The sequence below is a fragment of the Hippopotamus amphibius genome, chromosome 1, assembly GCF_030028045.1.
Source record: "Hippopotamus amphibius kiboko isolate mHipAmp2 chromosome 1, mHipAmp2.hap2, whole genome shotgun sequence".
NCBI classification, from domain to species: domain Eukaryota; kingdom Metazoa; phylum Chordata; class Mammalia; order Artiodactyla; family Hippopotamidae; genus Hippopotamus; species Hippopotamus amphibius.
The window spans coordinates 116,194,971-116,217,202 of record NC_080186.1 but is presented as its reverse complement, the minus strand read 5'-3'; the positions used below and the strand labels follow the sequence as shown (position 1 = coordinate 116,217,202).

The 22,232-nt window shown below is 41.0% G+C and overlaps 2 protein-coding genes across 6 annotated transcripts; both read left to right on the top strand.

Moving 5' to 3' along the window:
* Positions 1-8,594: 8,594 nt before the first annotated feature.
* Positions 8,595-9,974, top strand: LOC130846270 (small proline-rich protein 2E-like). 3 transcript variants are annotated; one of them, XM_057724396.1, is made up of 2 exons: positions 8,595-8,705; positions 9,439-9,974. In XM_057724396.1, exon 2 carries the CDS (start codon positions 9,458-9,460, stop codon positions 9,671-9,673), a length of 216 nt encoding a protein of 71 aa, XP_057580379.1. In that variant the 5' UTR covers positions 8,595-8,705; positions 9,439-9,457; the 3' UTR covers positions 9,674-9,974. The 3 variants fall into 3 exon arrangements, with proteins under 3 accessions (XP_057580379.1, XP_057580388.1, XP_057580397.1); XM_057724405.1 differs by having other exon boundaries at positions 8,677-8,780; XM_057724414.1 differs by having other exon boundaries at positions 8,686-8,705; positions 9,399-9,974.
* On the top strand, positions 8,672-17,492 carry LOC130846254 (small proline-rich protein 2E-like). Of its 3 annotated transcripts, none has more exons than XM_057724378.1 (2): positions 8,672-8,705; positions 16,856-17,492. In XM_057724378.1, exon 2 carries the CDS (start codon positions 16,875-16,877, stop codon positions 17,115-17,117), a length of 243 nt encoding a protein of 80 aa, XP_057580361.1. In that variant the 5' UTR covers positions 8,672-8,705; positions 16,856-16,874; the 3' UTR covers positions 17,118-17,492. The 3 variants fall into 3 exon arrangements, with proteins under 3 accessions (XP_057580361.1, XP_057580354.1, XP_057580369.1); XM_057724371.1 differs by lacking the exon at positions 8,672-8,705 and adding an exon at positions 16,102-16,136; XM_057724386.1 differs by lacking the exon at positions 8,672-8,705 and adding an exon at positions 16,107-16,136 and having other exon boundaries at positions 16,817-17,492.
* The last annotated feature ends 4,740 nt before the right edge of the window (positions 17,493-22,232 follow it).

The following is a 22,232-nucleotide window of genomic DNA, read 5'->3' as shown; positions in this document are numbered from 1 at the left end:
TAAACTTCCCTCTTAGAACTGCTTTTGCTGCGTCCCATAGGTTCTGGGTTGTTGTGTTTTCATTGTCATTTGTTTCTAGATATTTTTTGATTTCCTCTTTGATTTCCTCAGTGATTCCTTGGTTGTTTAAGAATGAATTGTTTAGCCTCCATGTGCTTGTATTTTTTGCAGTTTTTTTCCTGTATATGATATCTAGTCTCATGGCATTGTGGTCTGAGAAGATGCTTGATATGATTTCAGTTTTCTTGAATTTGCTGAGGTTTGATTTGTGACCCAAGATGTGATCTATCCTGGAAAATGTTCCATGTGCACTTGAGAAGAAAATGTATTATGTCGTTTTTGGATGGAGTTTCCTATAAATATCAGTTAAGTTGAGATGGTCTAATGTGTCCTTTAGAGCTTGTGTGTCTTTATTTATTTTCTGTTTGGATGATCTGTCCATTGATGTAAGTGGGGTGTTGAAATCTCCCACTATTATTGTGTTACTGTTGATGTCCCCTTTTATAGCTGTTAGCATTTGCCTATGTATTGAGGTGCTCCTATATTGGGGGCATAGATATTTACCATTGTGATATGTTCTTGAATGGATCCCTTGATCATTATGCAGTGTCCTTTCTTGTCTCTTGTAATAGTCTTTACTTCAAGGTCTAATTTGTCTGATATGAGTATTGCTACTCCAGCTTTCTTTTGACTTCCATTTGCATGGAATATCTTTTTCCATCCCTTGACTTTCAGTCTATATGTATCCCTTGGTCTGAAGTGGGTTTCTTGTAGGCAGCATATAGAAGGGTCTTGTGTTTGTATCCATTCAGCCAGTATGTGTCTTTTGGTTGGAGCATTTAATCCACTTGCATTTAAGGTGATTATTGACATGTATGTTCCTATTACCATTTTCTTAATTGTTTTGGGTTTGTATTTGTAGGTGTTTTCTCTTGTGTTTCCTGCTTAGGAAAGTTCCTTTACCACTTGTTGTAAGGCTGGTTTGGTGGTGCTGAATTCTCTTAACTTTTGCTTGTCTGGAAAGCTTTTGATTTCTCCGTGAATTCTGAATGAGATTCTTGCTGGGTAGAGTATTGTTGGCTGTCGGTTTCTCTCTTTCAAGACTTTCAGTATATCCTGCCTTTCCCTTCTGGCCTGCAGAGTTTCTCTAGAAAGGTCAGCTGTCATCCTTATGGGTTTTCCTTTATATGTTGTTTGTTGCTTTTCTCTTGCTGCTTTTAATATTTTTTCTTTGTGTTTAATTGGCATTAGTTTGATTAATATGTGACTTGGTGTATTTCTCCTTGGGTATATTCTGTATGGGACTCTCTGCACTTCTTGGACTTGGTTAATTATTTCCTTTCCCATGTTGGGGAGCTTTTCCACTATAACCTCTTCAAATATTTTCTCAGACCCTTTCTTGTTTTCTTCTTCTTCTGGGATGCCTATAATTCGAATGTTGGTACGTTTAAGGTTATCACTGAGGTCTCTGAGACTGTCTTCTATTCCTTTTATTCTTTTTTCTTTTTCCTGCTCTGTGACAGTTATTTCCCCCATTCTATCTTCCAACTCACTTATTCATTCTTCTGCCTCAGTCATTCTGCTGGTTATAGCATCTAGAGTAGTTTTAATTTCAGTTATTTTGTTATCCATTGCTGTTTGTTTTTCTGAGTTCTTATGAACTGTTTCTTGTACTTTCTCTATTTTGTTATCAAGATTTTGTATCATTTTTACTGTCATTACTCTGAATTCCTTTTCAGGCATTTTTCCTATTTCCTCCTCATTTATTTGGTCTTGTGGGTTTTTTTTCCTGCTCCTTTGCCTGCATGGTGTTTCTTTGTTTCCTCACGGTTGTCCAAACTTTTGGGGTTGCTTGTCCTGGTGTTTATAGAAGACTGTCCAAGCCTCAGATAATATTTCTGTTTCCTTAGAGTCTCAGCTGTAAGTGTCCTTCTATTTGTCTTGGGTTTTTTTTGCATTATTTTGTGGCCCACAGAGCTTCCTTTATTGTTCGTCTGTAAGTGTCGGTGTGTAGGGAGGGAGAGGGTACAATAGTGGCTCCTTCTCCTGGGAGTGATTGAGCAGTGGTGCAGTGTTGTTTCAGTCGGGTTTGGAGGTGCCTGTTGCAGAGGGATGCCGGTGGCTCAGGTGTAAACAGAAAGTCTCAGAGTTGGGCCTCTCTCGGGTTTTTTTTTTTCTTTCTCTGCAGCATCCCTGCTGCCGGCATTCCAAGGGGTTTTAATCCAGCCCCGCCTGAGTGCCTGAGAGTACTTGTTATCCCTGAGCCCCTTAGGTGGCCCACAGGGTGTGTCTCCACTGCCTGTTGCCGAGGCACTGAAAGAGAGAGAGAGGCTATGCCTGTAGCTCCTCCCCCGCCACCAATGAGCCTGCAGCATCCAGCCGCCATCATGGCCAGGCAGCTCTCAGGGGCAGGCACTCCTTGCTGCGGACCTCTTCCCTCCTCTCCTCTCGGTCCATCATCTCACTGGCAACAATTTTCCTCACCTTGAACCGGCTTTCCGGTTCCCACGCTCCCACTCCCGGACCCTCTGTTCAGCTGTGAATCGCCTTCTCGGTCCGGGATCACTGAGCTGCGGTGTGGACCCTCCATATGTTTCTCACTCCCTCCCATCTGCCACAGCTCTCCCGCTTCACCCTCTTTGAGCCGTCATAGATGCCTCCCTACCGGTTATGTTGGGATCCTTGTGGTCCTTTCTGGTGTCCGAGGTTGTCTGCTGGTGTTCAGCTGGTTCTCTGTGGGAATTATTGCGTCTTTTGGTGCATTCCCAATGCATCTGTGGAGAGGGATGCATTCCACGTCCCTCTACTTCGCCTTCATCTTTCACCATCATTCTTCTGACTTCTTTTTCTGGAAGGGTGCCTAGCTCCACTTCATTTAGTTGTTTTTCTGGGTTTTACCTTGTCCCTTTATGTGGTACAAAATCCTCTGGCTTTTCATTTTTTCTACCTTTCTATGGCTGTGGTTATCAGTTCCACAAAACAAGATACTTCCGATACTGCTTGATCCTGCTGTCTTCCCTCTTGTGGAGGAAACTATCTAAGAGGCGCCTGTGCTGCCTGATGGGAGGGACTGATGGTGGGTAGGGATGGGTGGGCAGAGCTCAGCGAAACGAATCTGCTTGTCTGTCAATGGGTGGGGCTGTGTTCCTGTCCTTTAAGTTGTTTGTCCTGAGGCTACCCCTCATTGGAGCTTACAGGCTTTTTGATGGGGCTAATGGTGGAGGGACACTAGGAGGGCTCATGCCCATGAGCACTTCCAGAACCCCTGCTGCCAGTGTCCCTCTTCCTGCAGTGAACTGCAGCTGCCCCCCACCTCTTCAGCAACCTTCCAAGAGCAGCAGTTAGGTCTGGTTCAGTCTCCTATGGGGCCACTGCTCCTTCCCCCAGGGCTCTGGTGTGCACTGCATTTTCTGCATGCCCTCCAAGAATGGTGTCTGTTTTTCCCCTGGTCCTGTGGAGGTCCGGCAATCAAATCCTGCTCTCTTTCAAAGTCAGATTCTCTGGGGATCCCTTGTCCCATTGCAGGTTGGGAAGCCTGATGTGGGGCTTAGAACCCTCACTTTAGTGGGTGGACTTCTGTGGTATAACTGTTTTCCAGTTTGTGAGTCTCCCAGCCAGCGAATATGGGATTTGATTTTAATGGATTGTGCCCCTCCAACTGTCTCTGCGGCTTCTCCTTTGCTTCTGGACGTGGGGTCTTTTTTCGTGATTTCCAGTGTGTTTCTGTCAATGATTGTTCAGCAGTTAGTTGTAATTCCAGTGCTCTTGCAAGAGGGAGTGAGCACAGGTGCTCCCACTCTGCCATCTTCCATGTCCAGCTCAACAGACGTATATTTAAGAAATAACTTTCTGGTTTGCAGGCCAGAATTGAAAAAAATTAATAGTAAAACTGAAGCACAGCAATTCAATTCAGCAAACTCACCCTTGTAAGCCCCAAAGAGGAAGAGATGAGATTAGAAGTGCTTTTGCACTTCTGGTCCCCTTTCAGTTGAGTGTAACAACAGAGAAAAGAGAATGCAGTTGTAGTCTTTCCCCCTGGGTGCCAGGGATCTCATGGTAGCTCTATTATGTTCAGGGGGAAAGGCAGCAAAGAAAATCAGGTAAGAAAATTACTTTAAGGGAAGGACCTGAGTGTGGTCTCTAGAATATAGAATTGATTGGAGGACTGAATTATATCAGATGCCTGATACATTTATGAGGGATTTGAACTCTAGATAAGTGATGTGTCAAATCTAAAAAGACTTTCATTGTTCAAGAATAAAACTGACTTTTCAGCCCTTCTTTCCTCTTTTTCCACTCTACACATTTCACATGTGGTCAGTAGAGGTGACTAAAAGGGACTAACCACTGTGAGGTGGGTACAAGGCACACAGGGAGTAATGGATATGGGAACTCCTCTCAGAGAACACTATCAGATCCTTATAGAGGCAAGGAAGAGAAGGCGGACATAGACTGTCAAGCTTGTTACTCTTTTGTATGATGGCTATTCTTTCATCTTTTCCCTCCAGTTTTACTGAGGTATAATTGACAAATTATAGTGTATATGTTTACTGTGTATAATGTGATGATTTGACAGATATATACTTTATGCAATGATTACCACCATTGGGTACTTAACCCATGAACCACTACAACAGTAAGCTAATCATTTCACTGTGTGTGTGTGTGTGTGTGTGTATGTGACAGAGACAGAGAGAAAGAGAGACAGAGAGAGAGAAACAGAGAGAGAGACAGAGAGTGTGGGGATACTGCTTAAGGTCTACTTTCTCAGCAAGTTTCAAGGACACAACATGGTGTTATTAACTAGACTAACCATGCTCTACGTTAGACACCCAGGGCGTATTCACCGTGTGACTCAAGGCTTGTTCCCTTTGCCCAGCATCTCCATGTTTGCCCCTCCCCCAAGTCCCTGCTTACCACCATCCTCCTGCCTCTTTGTCTGCGAGACCTATGAGTTTGGCAACACATTCCTAAATAGCCAATGGGTCAAGGAAGAAATAACAAATAAAATAGACCATACTTTGGCATGAATGAAGATGAAAACAAAATAAACAGGATCTTTAGGGATAAATGTAACACAGTGCATAGAGTAAAACTTAGGGCTGGAAAGTCTATATGACAAAAGATGAGAAATCTCAAACCAATAAGCTTATAGACATGTATGCATGCACGAGTTTATGAGAAATAAAGAATGCTAACGGTAATACAGCAAAATATAAGCAATGATTGTTTTTGGCAGTTTAATTAGGTGCTCATTTTTGAACAGCTTTATGTTTTCCCCATTTTATAGTATATGATGTAATTTCATGTTTGTAACTATTTAACATAATATTTAAAAAAGCATATAGTTCTCAGTGAAGATGTAGCCGAGCTAGAGGAAAATGTTATATCCTGGGCTTTGGGACATGCATAGCTGGTGACTCTTTCAGAGGTCTCAAGTGTCTCCTCTTTCTCTTCCTCTCTCTCCTCATTCTCCTCTTCTTCCTCCTTTCCCATTAACAAAACCACATTCTTGAAAAGCTTCCTGAGTACTTGGCCAAGACAAGTCAGTTGGCTAATTCTTCCTCCTGACTGCAAGAAAAATTAAGAAAGATATGAAAGGACTGTTATGAAATGCACTGACAACATGTCAATGTACCAAATTAGGCAGTGAGGAAGTGCACATTGGGGAGTGAAGGTAGTATGGCAGGTTGAGGGGTCTGGAGGCTTGAAGGAGAATATAGGGAAGAAATATTGAAATAAATTTTAAAATTTCTGTCTTTGAGAGACCGAAACCGTGTTTGGAAAGAGTAGAAGAAAGCCAATAGATGAGATGAGCCCTAAGTTCATATTTCACCTAGATTTCAGAGCTTTAGTACCCCGATCCTCTCTCCCTTCCCCAAACCCACTGTCATTCACTTATATGTGATGCTATGAGTCGTAAATGGTATGTTACATTTAATTTTTGTTTCACCAAATTTAGACTTGCTATTTACTTAAGGGAAAAAAAGGATTTCTTTCCGTGATAAAGGAACTTTAAGTGCATGACAGCAGTCGAGGCAAGTGTTGGTGTCAGATGAGATGGGACATCCTGATTCCCATAAGAATGTGTTCCCACATTCTGGAGTAACAGAAAGCCAGCACTGTAACTTTATTCCTACACCAGACAAGGCCCCTCACCAAGCATGGCCCATCATGAAAAGCTTCAGTGCCCAAGGGGACAGCATAGAAAAGAGGACAGTTCTTTTCTAGGAGCTATAGAAATCGTTCATAGGTAGAAGATGGGAAGTATAGAAAAGAGGTGTGGGATAGAGGAGAGGACCTGTGGAAGAACTGTTGACAGCTAAACCTCTGAAAATGCAGAACTGAAATCTTTTGCTGGGGTTGGAGAACCTGCCAGGGCACTGTTTCCTGAATTTCAGTTATTTGCCAAAAGCTCATTCTGTTTGTCAGAATCACACATTGCTTGTATCAAGGAATATGAATTTTGTAAGTTTATTTATTTCTTTTTGAATTTTTTAACTTTAAATTCAGTTTATACTCACTTTTAAATTTTTTATTTCACTGGCTATAGGCAATCATGTGCATGAAATGGCAGATGAAATCTTCAAATCATATATATATATATATATATATATATATATATATATTTTAGAGGGAGAGAGAGAGAAGAGGGAGAGAGAGAGAGAGAAGAGCAGGAGAGAGAGAGAGAGATTATGAAATCTTGCAAATTTGATGCCGTGAAATTGTCTAGGGTGTGGATTAGTAATCTTGGATGGAAAAGAATTTCTCCTCGGGATCAATAACAAGCCGCTGCTCAGGTTTAAGTTACAGAATAACAGTTTATTAGGAAGAAAGCACAACAGCTTCCTGCATAGACACCAGAAGGGGTGGGAGACCCCCGAAGGGGTCCTACATGAGCAAGCTATATACTTTCAGAGCAGAGATAAGGCAGTCCTCACCTCAAGACTGATTGTTGGAGTGGATTGTTAGGGTTGGTTGTTTCTTTAGAAACATTCATGTTATTCATCAGAACAGAGAATTTCATTACTCAGTGATCTGTGACATCCCAGGGAACCACCACCCTAGTTGTTAAATGAGATCACAAGGGAGAGTCATTAAGCATCAGTCTTAAAGAATGAGTGAGGTTAAGTCACATGTTTCCAGTTCTTCCAGCCCTCCCCGGCCAAGTCAGCCCCTGTCAGCCCCTGGAACATTCAAATTCGAAGTCTGATGGATGGCTATCAGACAGGGGAGTTATCTCCTACCTGGGGGAGGGTCACCCTTGTTCCATTCAGGTCTTCAATGGATTGGATGAGGACGTCCCACCTCACAGAGGGCAACCTGTTTTCTCAAGCTACTGATTTATAATTTTAACCGTATCCTAAGACAGCTTCAGAGAAAAACCCAGAATACAGTTTTCCAAATATCTGGGCACACTGTGCCACTCAAGTTAAACCATAAATGAACCATCAAACCTTGCAGAGCAGGAAATAGGCACATTTGACTTACATTTCACAGAGACCAATATGGAACAAATAAAAAATAGGTTAAAATTATATGGGAAATATTATTAATAATGAAGAAGTTGTATATGAATGGCAGTTAACGTCAATGACTAAATTATTAATAAAGGGATGTCAACTTTCTCTTGAATTTACCACTGGATTTCAGGTTAAATGACCTGTGTTTAAATCCTTAATAAATACTGAATATATATAAATTTATTTGTTTGAATGGCATTGCATAGTCGGATGGGTTTTCTAATGATTCCAAAGGGGCAGGAAGCCAGAAAATTTGAACAGTGCTCTGAGCTTGCTTCAAAAATGGAAGAAATAAAAAAAGGTTAGTTGGGAGAAGTTATGTGGGAGCAGATGGTATGTCATGTAGGAGAGATATGAGTGAATGCCTTGCTATCTGTTGTAGGTCTAGGGTCCGAGCTGCCACATCATCTGAATGATGGTAGGTGATGCCACGCTCCTAGTGAATTCTCTGTGGCCGGAGGTGAAACAGAGTTATAAAGAACACAGGAATCTGCTTGCTAGATGTTCTTTATTTGAAGGAGCACAGCAGTGAATGGAGGACCCTAGAGGTCACCACTTTACCGAACGTGTCTGAGTATCATGATGGGAAGGGATCTCAGATGACCTGCAACCTACCCTCAGCCCATTTGAGAAGAAGAAAGGAGACTCAGAGGAGCAAGCCATGGGTCAAGAGGAAATGCACTGTAAGAAGGGCTTAAAGTAAAGAGAGAGATGTCAGCAGGAAGCCAGGCTGTTTTCAAACCAGTGTATACAACAAAATGTCCAGCAGTCCCAGTGGAACGCAGCAGGAAGGTTCATAATTCAAGGAAGGTAAAAGATTGAAAAGAGTTATCTTCCCCAATCAACACAGGGTGCCCTTGACTACAAGTTTGAGATCCCCTCCCCCGCATCCTCCCACTGCCATAAACCCCTGAAACTGAGAGCTAAGGCAGGGATTCTGTGAGTAATAAGAATGTAATCCGCTGAGGAGAACCTGGAGCAAGCAGGGCTATTCCTGTTTTCAGAGTCCCTGTCAAGCCAGTTATGGATGGATTTGCAATTTGTTCTGGAAATGATTGGACCAGGCCAGTGCTGGCAGCTCCACTGCCCCCTGGGTGGGGCAGCAAGCCCCAATAAAAAGGTCCTCTGCTGCACGACTGATATCCTCCTGCTACTCGAGTCCCGGCGACTTTGGAGAACCTGGTGAGGCTGATTCTTCAGTTCAGCTTTGTTCTTGGGCTCCTGAATGTTGAATTTATGCTGGAGATAGCAAATCTGGTGGGCCCAAAGTTTTGATCATGGGTTTTAATGTTACTTAGCGGATGGGAACTTGAAATTCGGTCACACTGCTATGCCGTATTTATTAGCTTTCTAGTACATAGTTTGAGTACCCCTATCAAAAAAGAAATTAATAGGGAAATTTTGACATGAGGGCGAGGCAAAGAACAGTGTATTTTTCCTTTTTCTATACCTTTCTTGTATCCCTCTGCTATGATTTCAGAAGAATTTATCTTAGAATGTGTGAGGCCCTTGTATGCTTCCTGCTGGCCCTTTGCTCTGTACATAAGTCATTTTGTTGGGACCTCATGAGAGAAGAAGTGATAGGAATTGCTTGTGAGCCTGCGCAGCAGCTTAGAACTTGGGTTGGCCTTTTCTGAAGATGTTGTTTTCCTTAAAAGAAAGAAAGAAAAGAAAAGAAAAACAAAACCATCACTTAACTCTTTCAAACAAAGATATTTTCTCTGTAAAATCATGCGAGAAAAGAGAAGATCTTCTCTGGGCTGATGAAATAATTTGCTAAAGAGTGAGAGTGTTAAAGAGATTAAAGCACAGTGTTAGAGACTGGAGAGGTAGTATGTGATGGTATTACAAAACCTTTGGCTTTTCTCTTTGTAGGAGTTCCTTCTTGTGAACACTGTCATATAATTTCTTTCAGATCCTAAGACTCCAGAAAGATGTCTTATCAACAGCAGCAGTGCAAGCAGCCCTGCCATCCACCTCCAGTGTGCCCACCAAAGTGCCCTGAGCCTTGCCCACCTCCACCGTGTCCTGAGCCTTGCCCACCTATAAAGTGTCCTGATCCTTGCCCACCTCAGCAGTGCCAGCAGAAATGCCCTCCTGTGCCACCTCCCCAACCATGCGAGCCGAAGTGCCCACCCAAGTGCAAGTAACAGCTTCAGATTTCATCTGGATCAGGAAAGGATAAGGACAATTGGCTCGCCTAGTTCCCCAGCTCCACCTTCACCTTCTCTTCAAAGCGCATCATGGATACAGAAGAAGCTTCTCCACCCTTCAGCCTGAGATATGCCTGTGGTGATGCTGACAGCCTGAGGTTTCCTTCCTGAGGTGGCTGTCCTGCTTCCCCCGGGAGGCAGGTGAGAAAGAGTCACAGTGCTTCCAAAGGAAGAGTAGCGGTTCCCTTTCTGGGTGCCATCAGACGATTCCCTTGCTGTCTCCTGTGTTTGTCTGTCACCTGGGCAGGGGTTTCTACCAGCTGAGGAATGTTACTTATCCTCCTTTTCCTGAATAAACTACAGTCATTTTGTGTGATGCTAAGAACGTTTTCTTTCTTTTAAAAGTGCTTTAGCAACATCATATCATTTTGTTTTATTTCTATCCTTTGATGCCAAGGTTCAGGCTCTCACAATCAGTGTGATCTGATTTTGATATCAAAGATTATTTCTCTATAATTTCAAATCCATATTATTTTCATAATTATTGCTTGATTGATTTGAGGAAGAAATTATTTAATTCCTTGGGATTTCAGTCCCTTCACTAAAAGGTGGGAAAGTCACGTTCCCATTGCAAGCTTGTCTGAGGCATGAAAATTGTCTGAATGTGTGTAATTTAGCTGGCACCGTGCTGCACACAAAACGGGCACTTGCAGAGGCAATAGGTCCTCATGGTCTCGGTCGTCATCAGTGTCACCACTGTCACTACCAGCACCACGTTTGCTCCAGCATGAAAGTGGCTCATGTATAAGTAATTTAGCAAACAAGAAGATCCTGAAGCTCCATTACCATCTCATATGTGTTGTTCTTCTTTTTTAGCTAAGCATATTTTTAATGTGATATTACAGATAAACAGTTTTGGAAATTCGTGGAATATTCTGCATAAACTTATAGTAGTTCTGAGAACATGGGTAGTAGAGAAGAAAAGGAAATGAAGAGGGTCTTTATGTGGCAAATGCTGCCTCCTCTCCATGCATAAAATGATCTCTTCCTATTCCAGAACTCGTCAACCTCAGGGTCTATTACATTTTTTCAGTCTGAAATTACTTTCCTATTGTTCACGCCCACCTTTGAAGAGGACTTAGTTTTTCAATGTTTATTTGGATTTACAAAGTCACTGTTGCTCTGCAGCTTGTTTTCGATTTGCTTAGCTTACTAGTCAAGTAAGCTGTGAAAAAGGATATGTTCTTTCAGCATATCTCTTCTTGTGGGCCTAAGTGTCCACAAAACAGAATAGTTAATTCATTGGTTTTTTTTTTTAAGTATTTATTTATTAATTTATTGGCTGTGTTGGGTCTTCGTTTCTGCGCAGGGCTTTTCTCTAGTTGCCGCAAGTGGGGGCTATTCTTCATGACTGTGTGCAGGCTTCTCAGTGTGCTGGCCTCTCATGTTGTAGAACGTGGGCTGTAGGCACACAGGCTTCAGGAGTTGCCGCCCAAGGACTCAGTAGTTGTGGCTCCAGGACTTAGTTGCTCTGTTGCACATGGGATCTTCCCTGGCTAGGGATTAAATCCATGTCCCCTGCATTGGCAGGCAGATGCTTAAACATGCTGCCACAGGGAAGTCCACAGAATACTTTATTCAGATCACACACACACATACATACACACGCACAACACACAACATGCCTGCACACACACGAAAAATAGCATTATTTTGAAAAGAAACAATATCTTCATGTTAAGTCATATTGTACCTGAACATAAAAAAGATTCAGAGGATCTTTCTCTTTGTACACGTTCTTCACTTGCACACCTAGAAGTAAAGGAATCCAAGATGACAGAACTGCAGGTTGGTAAAGATTCCCATGTAACTGCTCAACTCTCAGCAGACTATGACTGGAGTGGAAAATAGACACTGATACTTGGGAGCTCTCTTTCCTGTAGCTAGTGTTGTCTGACCTGACACAAACATTACTTCTTTGAGGTGGGATGTGACTGTAATAAATCTTAAATTGAGGCCTTGGCTGAGGAGTCCGGAGGTGGTTAGCAAGGAAAGTGATATTGGAAACCATGAATGCGGCGATACACGCTATTCAATGGCAAAAGGTTTGCATTAATGGTTGGCCACCGTCACTTAAGAGGCTGACAGAATGTAGCTTATTAGTTGTATTGATCAGGGAATTTCAACAGACATATGTTCAGGAAAAATGCTTTCTGGTTTGCAGGTCAGAAATGAGAAAAAAATGAGAAAAGAAAGGCTGTAGGGCAGAAATTCAAAACCTTGTGAAATTAGAAAACTCACCACTTGTAAGCCCCAAAGAGGAAGAGATGAGAATAGAAGTGATTTTGAACTTCAGGTCCATTTTCAGCTGACTGTAACAACAGAGAAAAGAGATAGAAGTTGTCGTCTCTTCACCTTTGTGCCAGGGATCTCATGGCAGCTCTATTAAGTTCACAGCAAAGTAAATTAGGAAAGAACATTACTTCTAGGAAAGGACCTGAGCATGGTCTCTAGAACATAGAAATGATTGGAGGACTACATTATCTCAGATGCTTAATATGTTTTTGAGGGATTTGACCACGAAATACACTATGTGCCAAAAGTAAAAAGTGTTTGATTTTTCAAGAACAGAAATGACTTTCCAGCCCTCCTGTCCCCACTTTCCATACAACCCATTTCACATGTGGTCAGTACAGGTGACTGAAAGGGACTGCCCACTGTGAGGTGGATACAAGGCCCACAGGGAATGATGGATACAGGAAGCTCTCCCAGGGAACAGTATCAGAGCCCGATAGAGGCAAGGAGGAGACGGAGCACAGAGATTCTCAGAGTCTGTTACTCTCTTGTATGATTGCTATTCTGTCATCTTTTCCTTCCAGCTTTACTGAGATATAATTGACAAATTAAATTGTATATATTTACAGTGTGTAATGTGATCATGTGACATATGTTACTTTGTGCAATGATTACCATCATTGGGTACTTAACACATTAATCCTTTCAATAGTTAGCATTTCAGTGTGTGTATGTCTCTCTGTGAGAGAGTGTAGTGATACTGCTTAAGGTCTACTTTCTCAGCAAGTTTCAAGCATGTAACACTGTGTCATTAACTAGACTCACCATGCTCTACATTAAACTCCCAGAACTTAATCACCGTATGACTCAAGGCTTGTTTCCCTTGCCCGACATCTCCACTTTTGATCTCCAGGTATGCCCCACCCCTCAGCCCTGGCTCACCACCGTTCTAGTCTCTGTTTCTATGAGTGCGATGAGTTGGGCAACACGTTCCTAAATAACCAACAGCTCACAGAAGAAACAACAAATAAAATAGAAAATTCCTTGGGTTGAATGAAAATGAAACAAAACATACAAGGTCTTTAGGGACAAATGTAATGCAGTGCATAGAGAAAAACTTATGGCTGGAGACACCTATGTGACAAGAGATGAAAGATCTCAAATCAATATCCTGAGAGACATGTATGCATGTGCACGGGTTCATGAAAAATAAAAAATCCTAGCGCTAAATACAGCAAAATGTAAGACGTGAGTATTTCTGGTAGTTTAATGTCAGTGCACATTTTTGAATAGCTGTATGTTTTCCCCATTATATATTATATGATGTAATTTCACTTTTATAACTATTGATCAGAATATTTAGAGGAACATAGAGTAGTCAGTGTAGATGTGGCTGAGCGAGAGGAAAATGTGAGGCCTGGCCTTTGGAACATGCATAGTGGTGACTCTTTCACAGGTTTCAGGTGTCTGCTCTTTCTCTTCCTCTTCCTCCTCACTCTCCTCTTCTTCCTCATTTCCTATTTGTGAAACCACATTCCTGAAAAGCTTCCTAGTATTTGGCCAAGGCATGTTAGTAGGCCAATTCTTTCTCCGGACTGCAGGAAGAATTAAGAAAAATGTGAAAGGACTATTGTTAAATGCATTGGTAACTTGTCAATATACCAAAGTGGACAGTTAAGATGTATGCATTGGGGAGTGCAGGTAATATGGCAGGTTGAGGGGCATGGAAGTTTGAAAGAGAAGACAGAGAGTACACATTGAAAGAATTTTTAAAATTACTGTCTTTCAAAGACCTAAAACATGTTTGGAAACAGTAGAGGAAAGAAAATATATCAGTTGAAACCTAAGTTCATATTTCACCTAGATTTCAGACGTTTAGCACACTGATCCTCTTTTGCCTCCCAAACCCACTGTCAATCACTATATGGGATGGTGTGAGTCTATGCTATCGTATATGTATTTTTGGTTCTTCAGAATTTAAACCTGGCGTTTACTTACAGAAAAGAAGACATTTATATCCTGATAAAGGAATTTTAAGCACATGGCAGCAGTTTAGCGAAGTGTTTGTATCACATGAGACGAGGCTTTCTGATTGGTTAAATATGTGTTTCCATATTCTACAGGAATATAAAATGAGTGTAGTAACGTTATTTCTAAACCAGACAGAGCCCTTCACCAGCCATGGGGCATGTCAAGAAGCTTCAGTGCCCAAGGGGGCAGCACAGAAAGGAGGATAGTTCAGTTCCAGGATAAGAGATGACATGTAGAAGAATAGTTGATAGCTAAATCTCTCTAAAGGCACCAAAGAGCGCTTTTCCCAGGTTTGCAGACCATGCTAGGGCATCATTTCCTGGACATCAGTTATTCCCGGAGAGCTCTTTATATTTTTCATAAGTACACATCACACGTATCGAGCACTATTAATATTTCTTACATTAATTTCATTTTATAAAAACTTTATAAGTTTATAATTTCATTGGTCATAGGCAATCATGTACACGAAATGTCAGATGAAATATTCAAATTACATATTACAATATATTACACATTACAATATATATGCACACATATATATTAGACACAGAGAGCAAGGAGAGAGAGAGAGAAGAGAAGAGAGAGAGAAGGAAGTCTGACACATTCAGAGTGGAAACCCTGAGGAAGGCAGTCACACAGGGGAATTACCTTTTACCTGGGGGAGGGTAGACTTTTGTTGTATTGAGGCTTTGGGTGGATTGGATGAGGACTTCCCACCGTACAGAGGGCAATCTCCTTTACTCAGGCCACTGATTTAAATTTTAATCTCATCCAAAGCTATCCTTAGAGAAGCACTCATAATCATGTTTGACCAAATAACCGGGACTCTGAGCTAGTAAGGTTGACCCATAAATTAACCATTACACCTTCCTTCCAGCACACTGACAAGTTGTATGAAGAATGTAGAATGGGAAATTGGATTATTTGACATCGATTCCACAGTGACCCATATGGAAAAAGTGAAAAATAGGTTAAAATTAAAATGAAAACATTATTAATGATGAAGTTGTATATGAACGGCATTTAACTTCAATGACTAAATTATTAATAAACTGAAATCACCTTTTTTTTTTTGAATTTACCACTGGATTTGAGGCCAAACAACATGGGTTTAAATATGTAATAAATATGAAATACATATATCTAGCTGTTTGAATGGCATTGCATAGTAGGTTGGGTTTTCCAATAATTTGATAAAGGCAGGAAGCCAGAAAATTTGACCAATAGTCTGAGCTTCCTTGACAAATAGAAGAAAAGGAAAGAGGTCAGTTGGGAGAAGTTAGGCGGGAACAGGTGGTATGTCATGCAGGGGAGATATGAGCAGATGGCTTGCTTTCTGTTGTATGTCTAGGTTCTGATCTGCCACATCATCTGAATGATTGTAGGTGATGTCACACTCCTAGTGAATTCCCTGTGCTGGAGGTGAAACAGATTTATAAAGATCACAGGAATCTGCTTGCTAGAGGCTCTTTATTTGAAGGAGCTCAGCAGTGAAAGGAGGACCCTAGAGGTCACCACTTTACCGAACGTGTCCAAGTATCATGATGGGAAGGGATCTCAGATGATCTGCAATGTACCCTCAGTCCATTTGAGAAGAAGAAAGGGGACTCAGTTTAGCAAGCCATGGGTCAAGAGGAAATGCACTGTAAGAAGGGCTTAAAGAGGAAGGTGTCAGCAGGAAGCCTGGCTCTTTTCATCCTAGTACGCACAACAAAATATCAGCCAGTCCCTTGGAACACGGCAGGAAGTTTATAAAGCAAGGAAGGTGAAAGCTCGAACAGGGTCATCTTCCCCAATCAAGAAAAGGTGCCCTTGACTACAACTTAGAGAACCCCTCTTCCCATCCTCCCACTGCCATAAACTGCTGAAACTGAGAGCTAAGGCAGGGGTTCTGTGAGTCATGAGAACCCAATCCAGCGGGGAGATCCTGGAGCAGCACATTTCCTGTTTTCAGAGTTCCAGTCAAGCCAATTATGGATGGATTTGCATTTTGGTTGGGAAATGATTGACCAGGCCAGTTTTGGCAGTTCCACTTCCCCCTGGGTGGGGCAGCAAGCCCCAATAAAAAGGTCCTCTGCTGCACGACTGCCATCCTCCTGCTCCTCGAGTCCCGGTGACTTTGGAGAACCTGGTGAGTCTGATTCTTCAGTTCAGCTTTGTTCTTGGGCTCCTGAATGTTGCATTTATGCCGGAGATGCAAATTTGGTGGGCCCAAAGTTATGCTCATGGGTTTAATGCTACTTAGTGGACAGGAACTTGGAATTGTGGCACAATGGTGTATTGTAATTTTTAGATTTCTGAGAAAGTTTCACTTCTCCTACTGAGAAAGAAATTACTAGGAGACCTATGACATGAAGAAGAGGGAAAGCAGAAAGTACTTTTCCCTTCTCTATATCTTTGCTGTGTCCATCTGCTATGACTTCAGAGGCATTTATCTGAGAAGATGTGAGGATTTCCCCCTCGTGTCCTTTCTGCCTGTCCCTGCTCTGTGCACTAGTCATCCTGCTGGAACCGCATGAGAGAACATGATGATAGGGACTGCTTGTGAGCTTGCCCCCCTTTTCAGAAGTACTAATGGCCTTTCTTGAAGATGCTGTTTCCATACAAGAAACAAAGCAAACAAAAGTATTTTTCTTTTGTAAAAGATTGTATGAGAAAAGAGAAGGTTTTCTGTGGGCTCTTGAAGCAATTTGCTAAGGGCCAAGAAGCTAGAAATTTGTTAAAAGAAGGTGAAGGGTTAGAGAGCATTCTGAGCCATTGGAGAGATGCTATCTGATGGTGTAATAAAATATTTGGCTTTTCTCTTTGTAGGAGTTCCTTTTGTGAATACTGTCATACAATTTCTTTCAGATTCTAAGACTCCAGAAAGATGTCTTATCAACAGCAGCAGTGCAAGCAGCCCTGCCATCCACCTCCAGTGTGCCCACCAAAGTGCCCTGAGCCTTGCCCACCTCCACCATGTCCTGAGCCTTGCCCACCTATAAAGTGTCCAGAGCCTTGTCCACCTATAAAGTGTCCTGATCCTTGCCCACCTCAGCAGTGCCAGCAGAAATGCCCTCCTGTGCCACCTCCCCAACCATGCGAGCCAAAGTGCCCACCCAAGTGCAAGTAATTGTTGCAGGTTCCATCTGGATCAGGAAAGGATAAGGACAATTGGCTCACCTAGTTCCCCAGCTCCACCTTCATCTTCTCTTCAAAGCGCATCATGGATACAGAAGAAACTTCTCCACTCTTCATCCTGCAATATGCCTGTGGTGATGCTGACAGCCTGAGGTTCCCTTCCTGAAGTGGCTGTACTGCTTCCCCTGCGAGGTAGCTGAGAGACCATGACAGATCTTCAGAAGGAAGAGCAGCAGCTCTCCTCCTGGGCGCCATCAGAGGATTCTCTTGCTGTCTTCAGTATCTGTGTGTCAGCTGGGCAGGGGTTTCTACCAACTGAGCCATTGTTACTTATCTTCCATTTTGTGAATAAACTACAATCCCTTTGTGTGATGGTCAAATGTTTTCTTTCTTGTAAAAGTGCTTTTAGCAGTATCATATCATATCATCATCTGGGTTGATTTCTCTCCTTTGATGCCAAAGTTCAGGCTCTCACAATCAGTGTGGTCTGAATTTTGTCATATCAAAGAGTATCTCTATAGAATTACAGATCCATGTTATTTTGTTAATTATTGCTTGATTGAGATGTGAAAGAAATTATTCAACTCCTTGGGATTTCGGCCCCTTTACTAAAATGTGGGACTATCATATTTACATTGCAAAGTTGTTTGAGGCATGAAAATTACCTGAATGTGTGTAATTTAGTTGGCAACATGCTTGACAGCTAGTTGGCACTTGGGGAGGAAACAGATCATCATTGTCTCCACCATCATCACTGTCACCACCTTCACCACCGTCACCACCGTCACCATCATTTTTGCTCCAGCAGGAAGTTGATTCGGACATAACTTAAATAGCAAACAAGAAGATTCTGAAGGTCTATTACCATCTCATATTGTGTTACTCTTTTCCGTTTTTAAACTCATTTGTAATATGATATTACAGATAAATTCTTGGAAATTAGTGGAATATTCTGCAAAAAATCATAGTAGTTCTGAAAACATGGGATGCAGAGAAGAAAGGGAAATGAAAGCGTCCTGTCTGGCAAAGGGCTGCCTCCTCTCCATGTGTACAACCTGCTCTTCTTACACCAACAACACATCAGCCTCAGGGGGTTATATTTTTTCACCTTTGCAATTACTTTCCTGATTGGTTTGACCTCACCTTTGAAGCACATTGAGGTTTACAATGTTTATTTAGATTTACAGAATCACTTTTGCTATGCAGCTTGTTTTCTAAGTGTTTAGTTTACTAGTCAAGCTGTGAAAAGAGATATGTTCTCTCAGCATATCTCTTCTTCTGGTCCTAGAAGTAAAGGACTCAAAGATGATAGAACTGCAGATGGAAAAAGATTTCCATGTTACTGCTCAACTCTCATCAGACTATGACATGAGTGAAAAATCAACACTGATATTTGGGAGCTGTCTCTCCTGTAGCTAGTGTTATCTGAGCTGACAGAGAAAGTAGTTCTTGAGGTGGGATGCTACTGTAACAAAGTTTAAATTGTGGCCTTGGTTTAGGAGTCTGGATGTGTTTGGCAAGATACTGATATTGGAAACTATAAATGTGATGATACATGTTATTCATGGCAAAACTTTGGCAATTATGGTTGTTCAGATTAATTTGGGAGGCAGACCAAATGTTGGTTAAATGTTGTATTTTTCAGGGTATTTCAATAGACATGTTTTTTTTTTCATTTTGAAGTTCAATTTATTCATTCTTTTCTATCACTCTTTTGTGCGCTGTAATCAAGAAATTATGAAACCCAAGTCACTAAGAATTTCTCCTATATTTTCTTTTTTTCTTTAATAAGTTTTACTGACATACAAATTGACATCCAATAAACTGCATATATCCAAAGTGTACAATTTAATCATTTTTTCCTATTAATAATTTATATATGGCAATCCCAATCTCCCAGTTCTTCCCTCCCAACCCCCCCCCCCCCGCTTTCCCCACTTGGTGTCCATATGTTTGTTCTCCACATCTGTGTCTCTCTTTCTGCCTTGCAAACACGTTGATTTGTACCATTTTTCTATATTCCGCATTTATGTGTTAATGTATGATATTTGTTTTTCTCTTTCTGACTACTTCACTCTGTTTGACAGTCTCTAGGTCCATCCGCGTCTCTAGAAATGTCCCAGTTTCTTTCCTTTTTACAGCTGAGTAATATTCCATTGTGTACATGTACCACATCTTATTTATCCATTCCTCTGTTGATGGACATTTACGTTGCTTCCATGACCTGGCTATTGTAAACCGTCTTGCTGTGAACATTGCAGTGCATGTGTCTTTTTGAATTATGGTGTTCTCTGGGTATACGCTCAGTAGTGGGATTGCTGGGTCATATGGTAATTCTATTTTCAGTTTTTCAAGGAACCCTCATACTGTTCTCCATAGTGGCTGTTTCAATTTACACTCCCACCAACAGTGCAAGAGAGTTCCCTTTTCTCCACACCCTCTCCAGCATTTACTGTTTGTACATTTTCTGATGATGGCCTTTTGTACTTGTGTGAGTTAATACCTCATTGTAGTTTTGATTTGTATTTCTCTAATAATGAGTGATGTTGACCAGCTTTTCACATGCCTCTTGGCCATCCATATGCCTTCTTTGGAAAATTACCTATTTAGGTCTTCTGCCCATTTTCTGATTAGGTTTTTTTTTGATATTGAGCTGCATGGACTGTTTATATATTTTGGAGATTAATCCTTTGTCTGTTGATTCGTTTGCAAATATTTTTTCCCATTCTGAGGATTGTCTTTTCAACTTGTTTATAGTTTCCTTTGCTGTGCAGAAGCTTTGAAGTTTCATTAGGTCCCACTTGTTTATTTTTGTTTTTATTTTGTTTACTATAGGAGGTGGGTCAAAAAAGGTCTTTCTGTGATTTATGTCAGAAGTGTCCTTCCTGTGTTTTTCTTTAGGAGTGTTATACTGTCTGGCCTTCCATGTAGGTCTTTAATCCATTTTGAGTTTATTTTTGTGTATGGTGTTAGGGAGTGTTCTAATTTCATTCTTTTACATGTAGCTATCTAGTTTTCCCAGCACCACTTATTGAAGAGGCTGTCTTTCCTCCATTGTATATCCTTGCCTCCTTTGTCATAGGTTAGTTGACCATAGTTTATCTCTGGGCTTTCTATCCTGTTCCATTGACCTATATTTCTGTTTTTGTGCCAGTACAATATTGTCTTGATTACTGTAGCTTTGTAGTGTAGTCTGAAGTCAGGGAGTCTGATTCCTCCAGCTCCAGCTCCTTCCCTCAAGATTGCTTTGGCTATTCAGGTTCTTTTGTGTCTCCATACCAACTTTTAGGATTTTTTGTTCTAGTTCTGTAAAAAATGCCATTGGTAATTGGCGAGGGATTGCGTTGAATCCGTAGATTGCTTTGGGTAGTATAGTCATGTTCACAGTTTTGATTCTTCCAATCCAAGAACATGGTATATCTCTCCATCTGTTTGTGTCATCTTTGATTTCTTTCATTAGCATCTTATAGTTTTCCAAGTACACGGCTTTTACCTCCTTAGTTAGGTTTATTCCTAGGTATTCTATTCTCTTTGTTACAATGGTGAATGGGATTGTTTCCTTAATTTCTCTTTCTGATCTTTCATTGTTAGTGTATAGAAGTGCAGGACATTTCTGTGTGTTAATTTTGTATCCTGCAATTTTACCAAATACATTGATTAGCTCAAGTCGTCTTGTGGTGGCATCTTTAGGATTTCCTATGTACAGTATCATGTCATCTGCGAACAGTGACAGTTTTGCTTCTTTTCCAATTTAGATTGCTTTTGTTTCTTTTTCTTCTCTGATTGCTGTGGCAAGGACTTCCAAAACTATGTGGAATCATAGTGGCGAGGGTGGACATCCTTGTCTTGTTCCTGATCTTTGAGGGCATGCTTTCCGATTTTCACCATTGAGAATTATGTTTGCTGTGGGTTTGTTGTATATGGCCTTTATTAGGTTGAGGTAGGTTCCCTCTATGTCCACCTTCTGGAGAGATTTTTTCTTAAATGGGTGTTGAATTTAGTCAAAAGCTTTTTCTGCATCTATTGAGATGATCATGTGCTTTTTATCCTTTAATTTGTTAATATAATGTATCACATTGATTGATTTGCCTATATTGAAGAATCCTTGCATTCCAGGGATAAACCCCTCTTGATCATGGTGTATGATCCTTTCAATGTGTTGTTGCATTCTGTTTGCTAGTATTTTGTTAAGGATTTTTGCATCTAAATTCATCAGTGATATTGGTCTGTAATTTTCTTCTCTGGTTTTGGTATCAGGCAGATGGTGCCTCATGAGTGTTGGTGTGTTACTTCCTCTGAAAATTTTTAGAAGAGTTTGAGAAGGATGGGTGTTAGCTCTTCTCTAAATGTTTGATAAATTCACCTTTGAAGCCATCTGGTCCTGGACAATTGTTTGTTGGAATATTTTTAATCACAGTTTCAATTTCATTACTCGTGATTGGTCTGTTCATATTTTCTGTTTCTTCTTGATTCAGTCTTGGAAGGTCATACCTTTCTAAGAACCTGTGCATTTCATCCAGGCTGTCCATTTTATTGGCATAGTGTTGCTTGTAGTAGTGTCTTATGATGCTTTTTATTTCTGCAGCCTCCGTTGTGACTTCTTCTGTTTCATTCCCAATTTTTTTCATTTGAGTCCTCTCCCTGTTTTTCTTAATGAGTCTTTCTAGAGGTTTATTAATTTTATTTATCTTCTCAAAGAATCAGCTTTAAGTTGTATTGATGTTTGCTACTGTTTTCTTTGTTTCTATTCACCTATTTCTGCTCTGATCTTTATGATTTCTCTCCTACTAACTTTGGGTTTTGTTTGCTCTTCTTTCTCTAGTTCTTTAGGTGTAAGGTTAGATTATTTGGGATTTGTCTTGTTTCATGAGGTTGGACTGTATTGCTATAAACTTCTCTCTTAGAACTGCTTTTGCTGCATCCCATAGGTTTTGGATCATTGTGTTTTCATTGTCATTTGTCTCTAGGTATTTTTTGATTTCCTCTTTGATTTCTTCAGTGATCTCTTGGTTATTTAATAGCATATTGTTTAGTCTCAATGTGTTTGTGTTTTTTGCAGTTTCCCCCCCCGTAATTGATTTCTAATCTCATAGCATTGTGGTAGGAG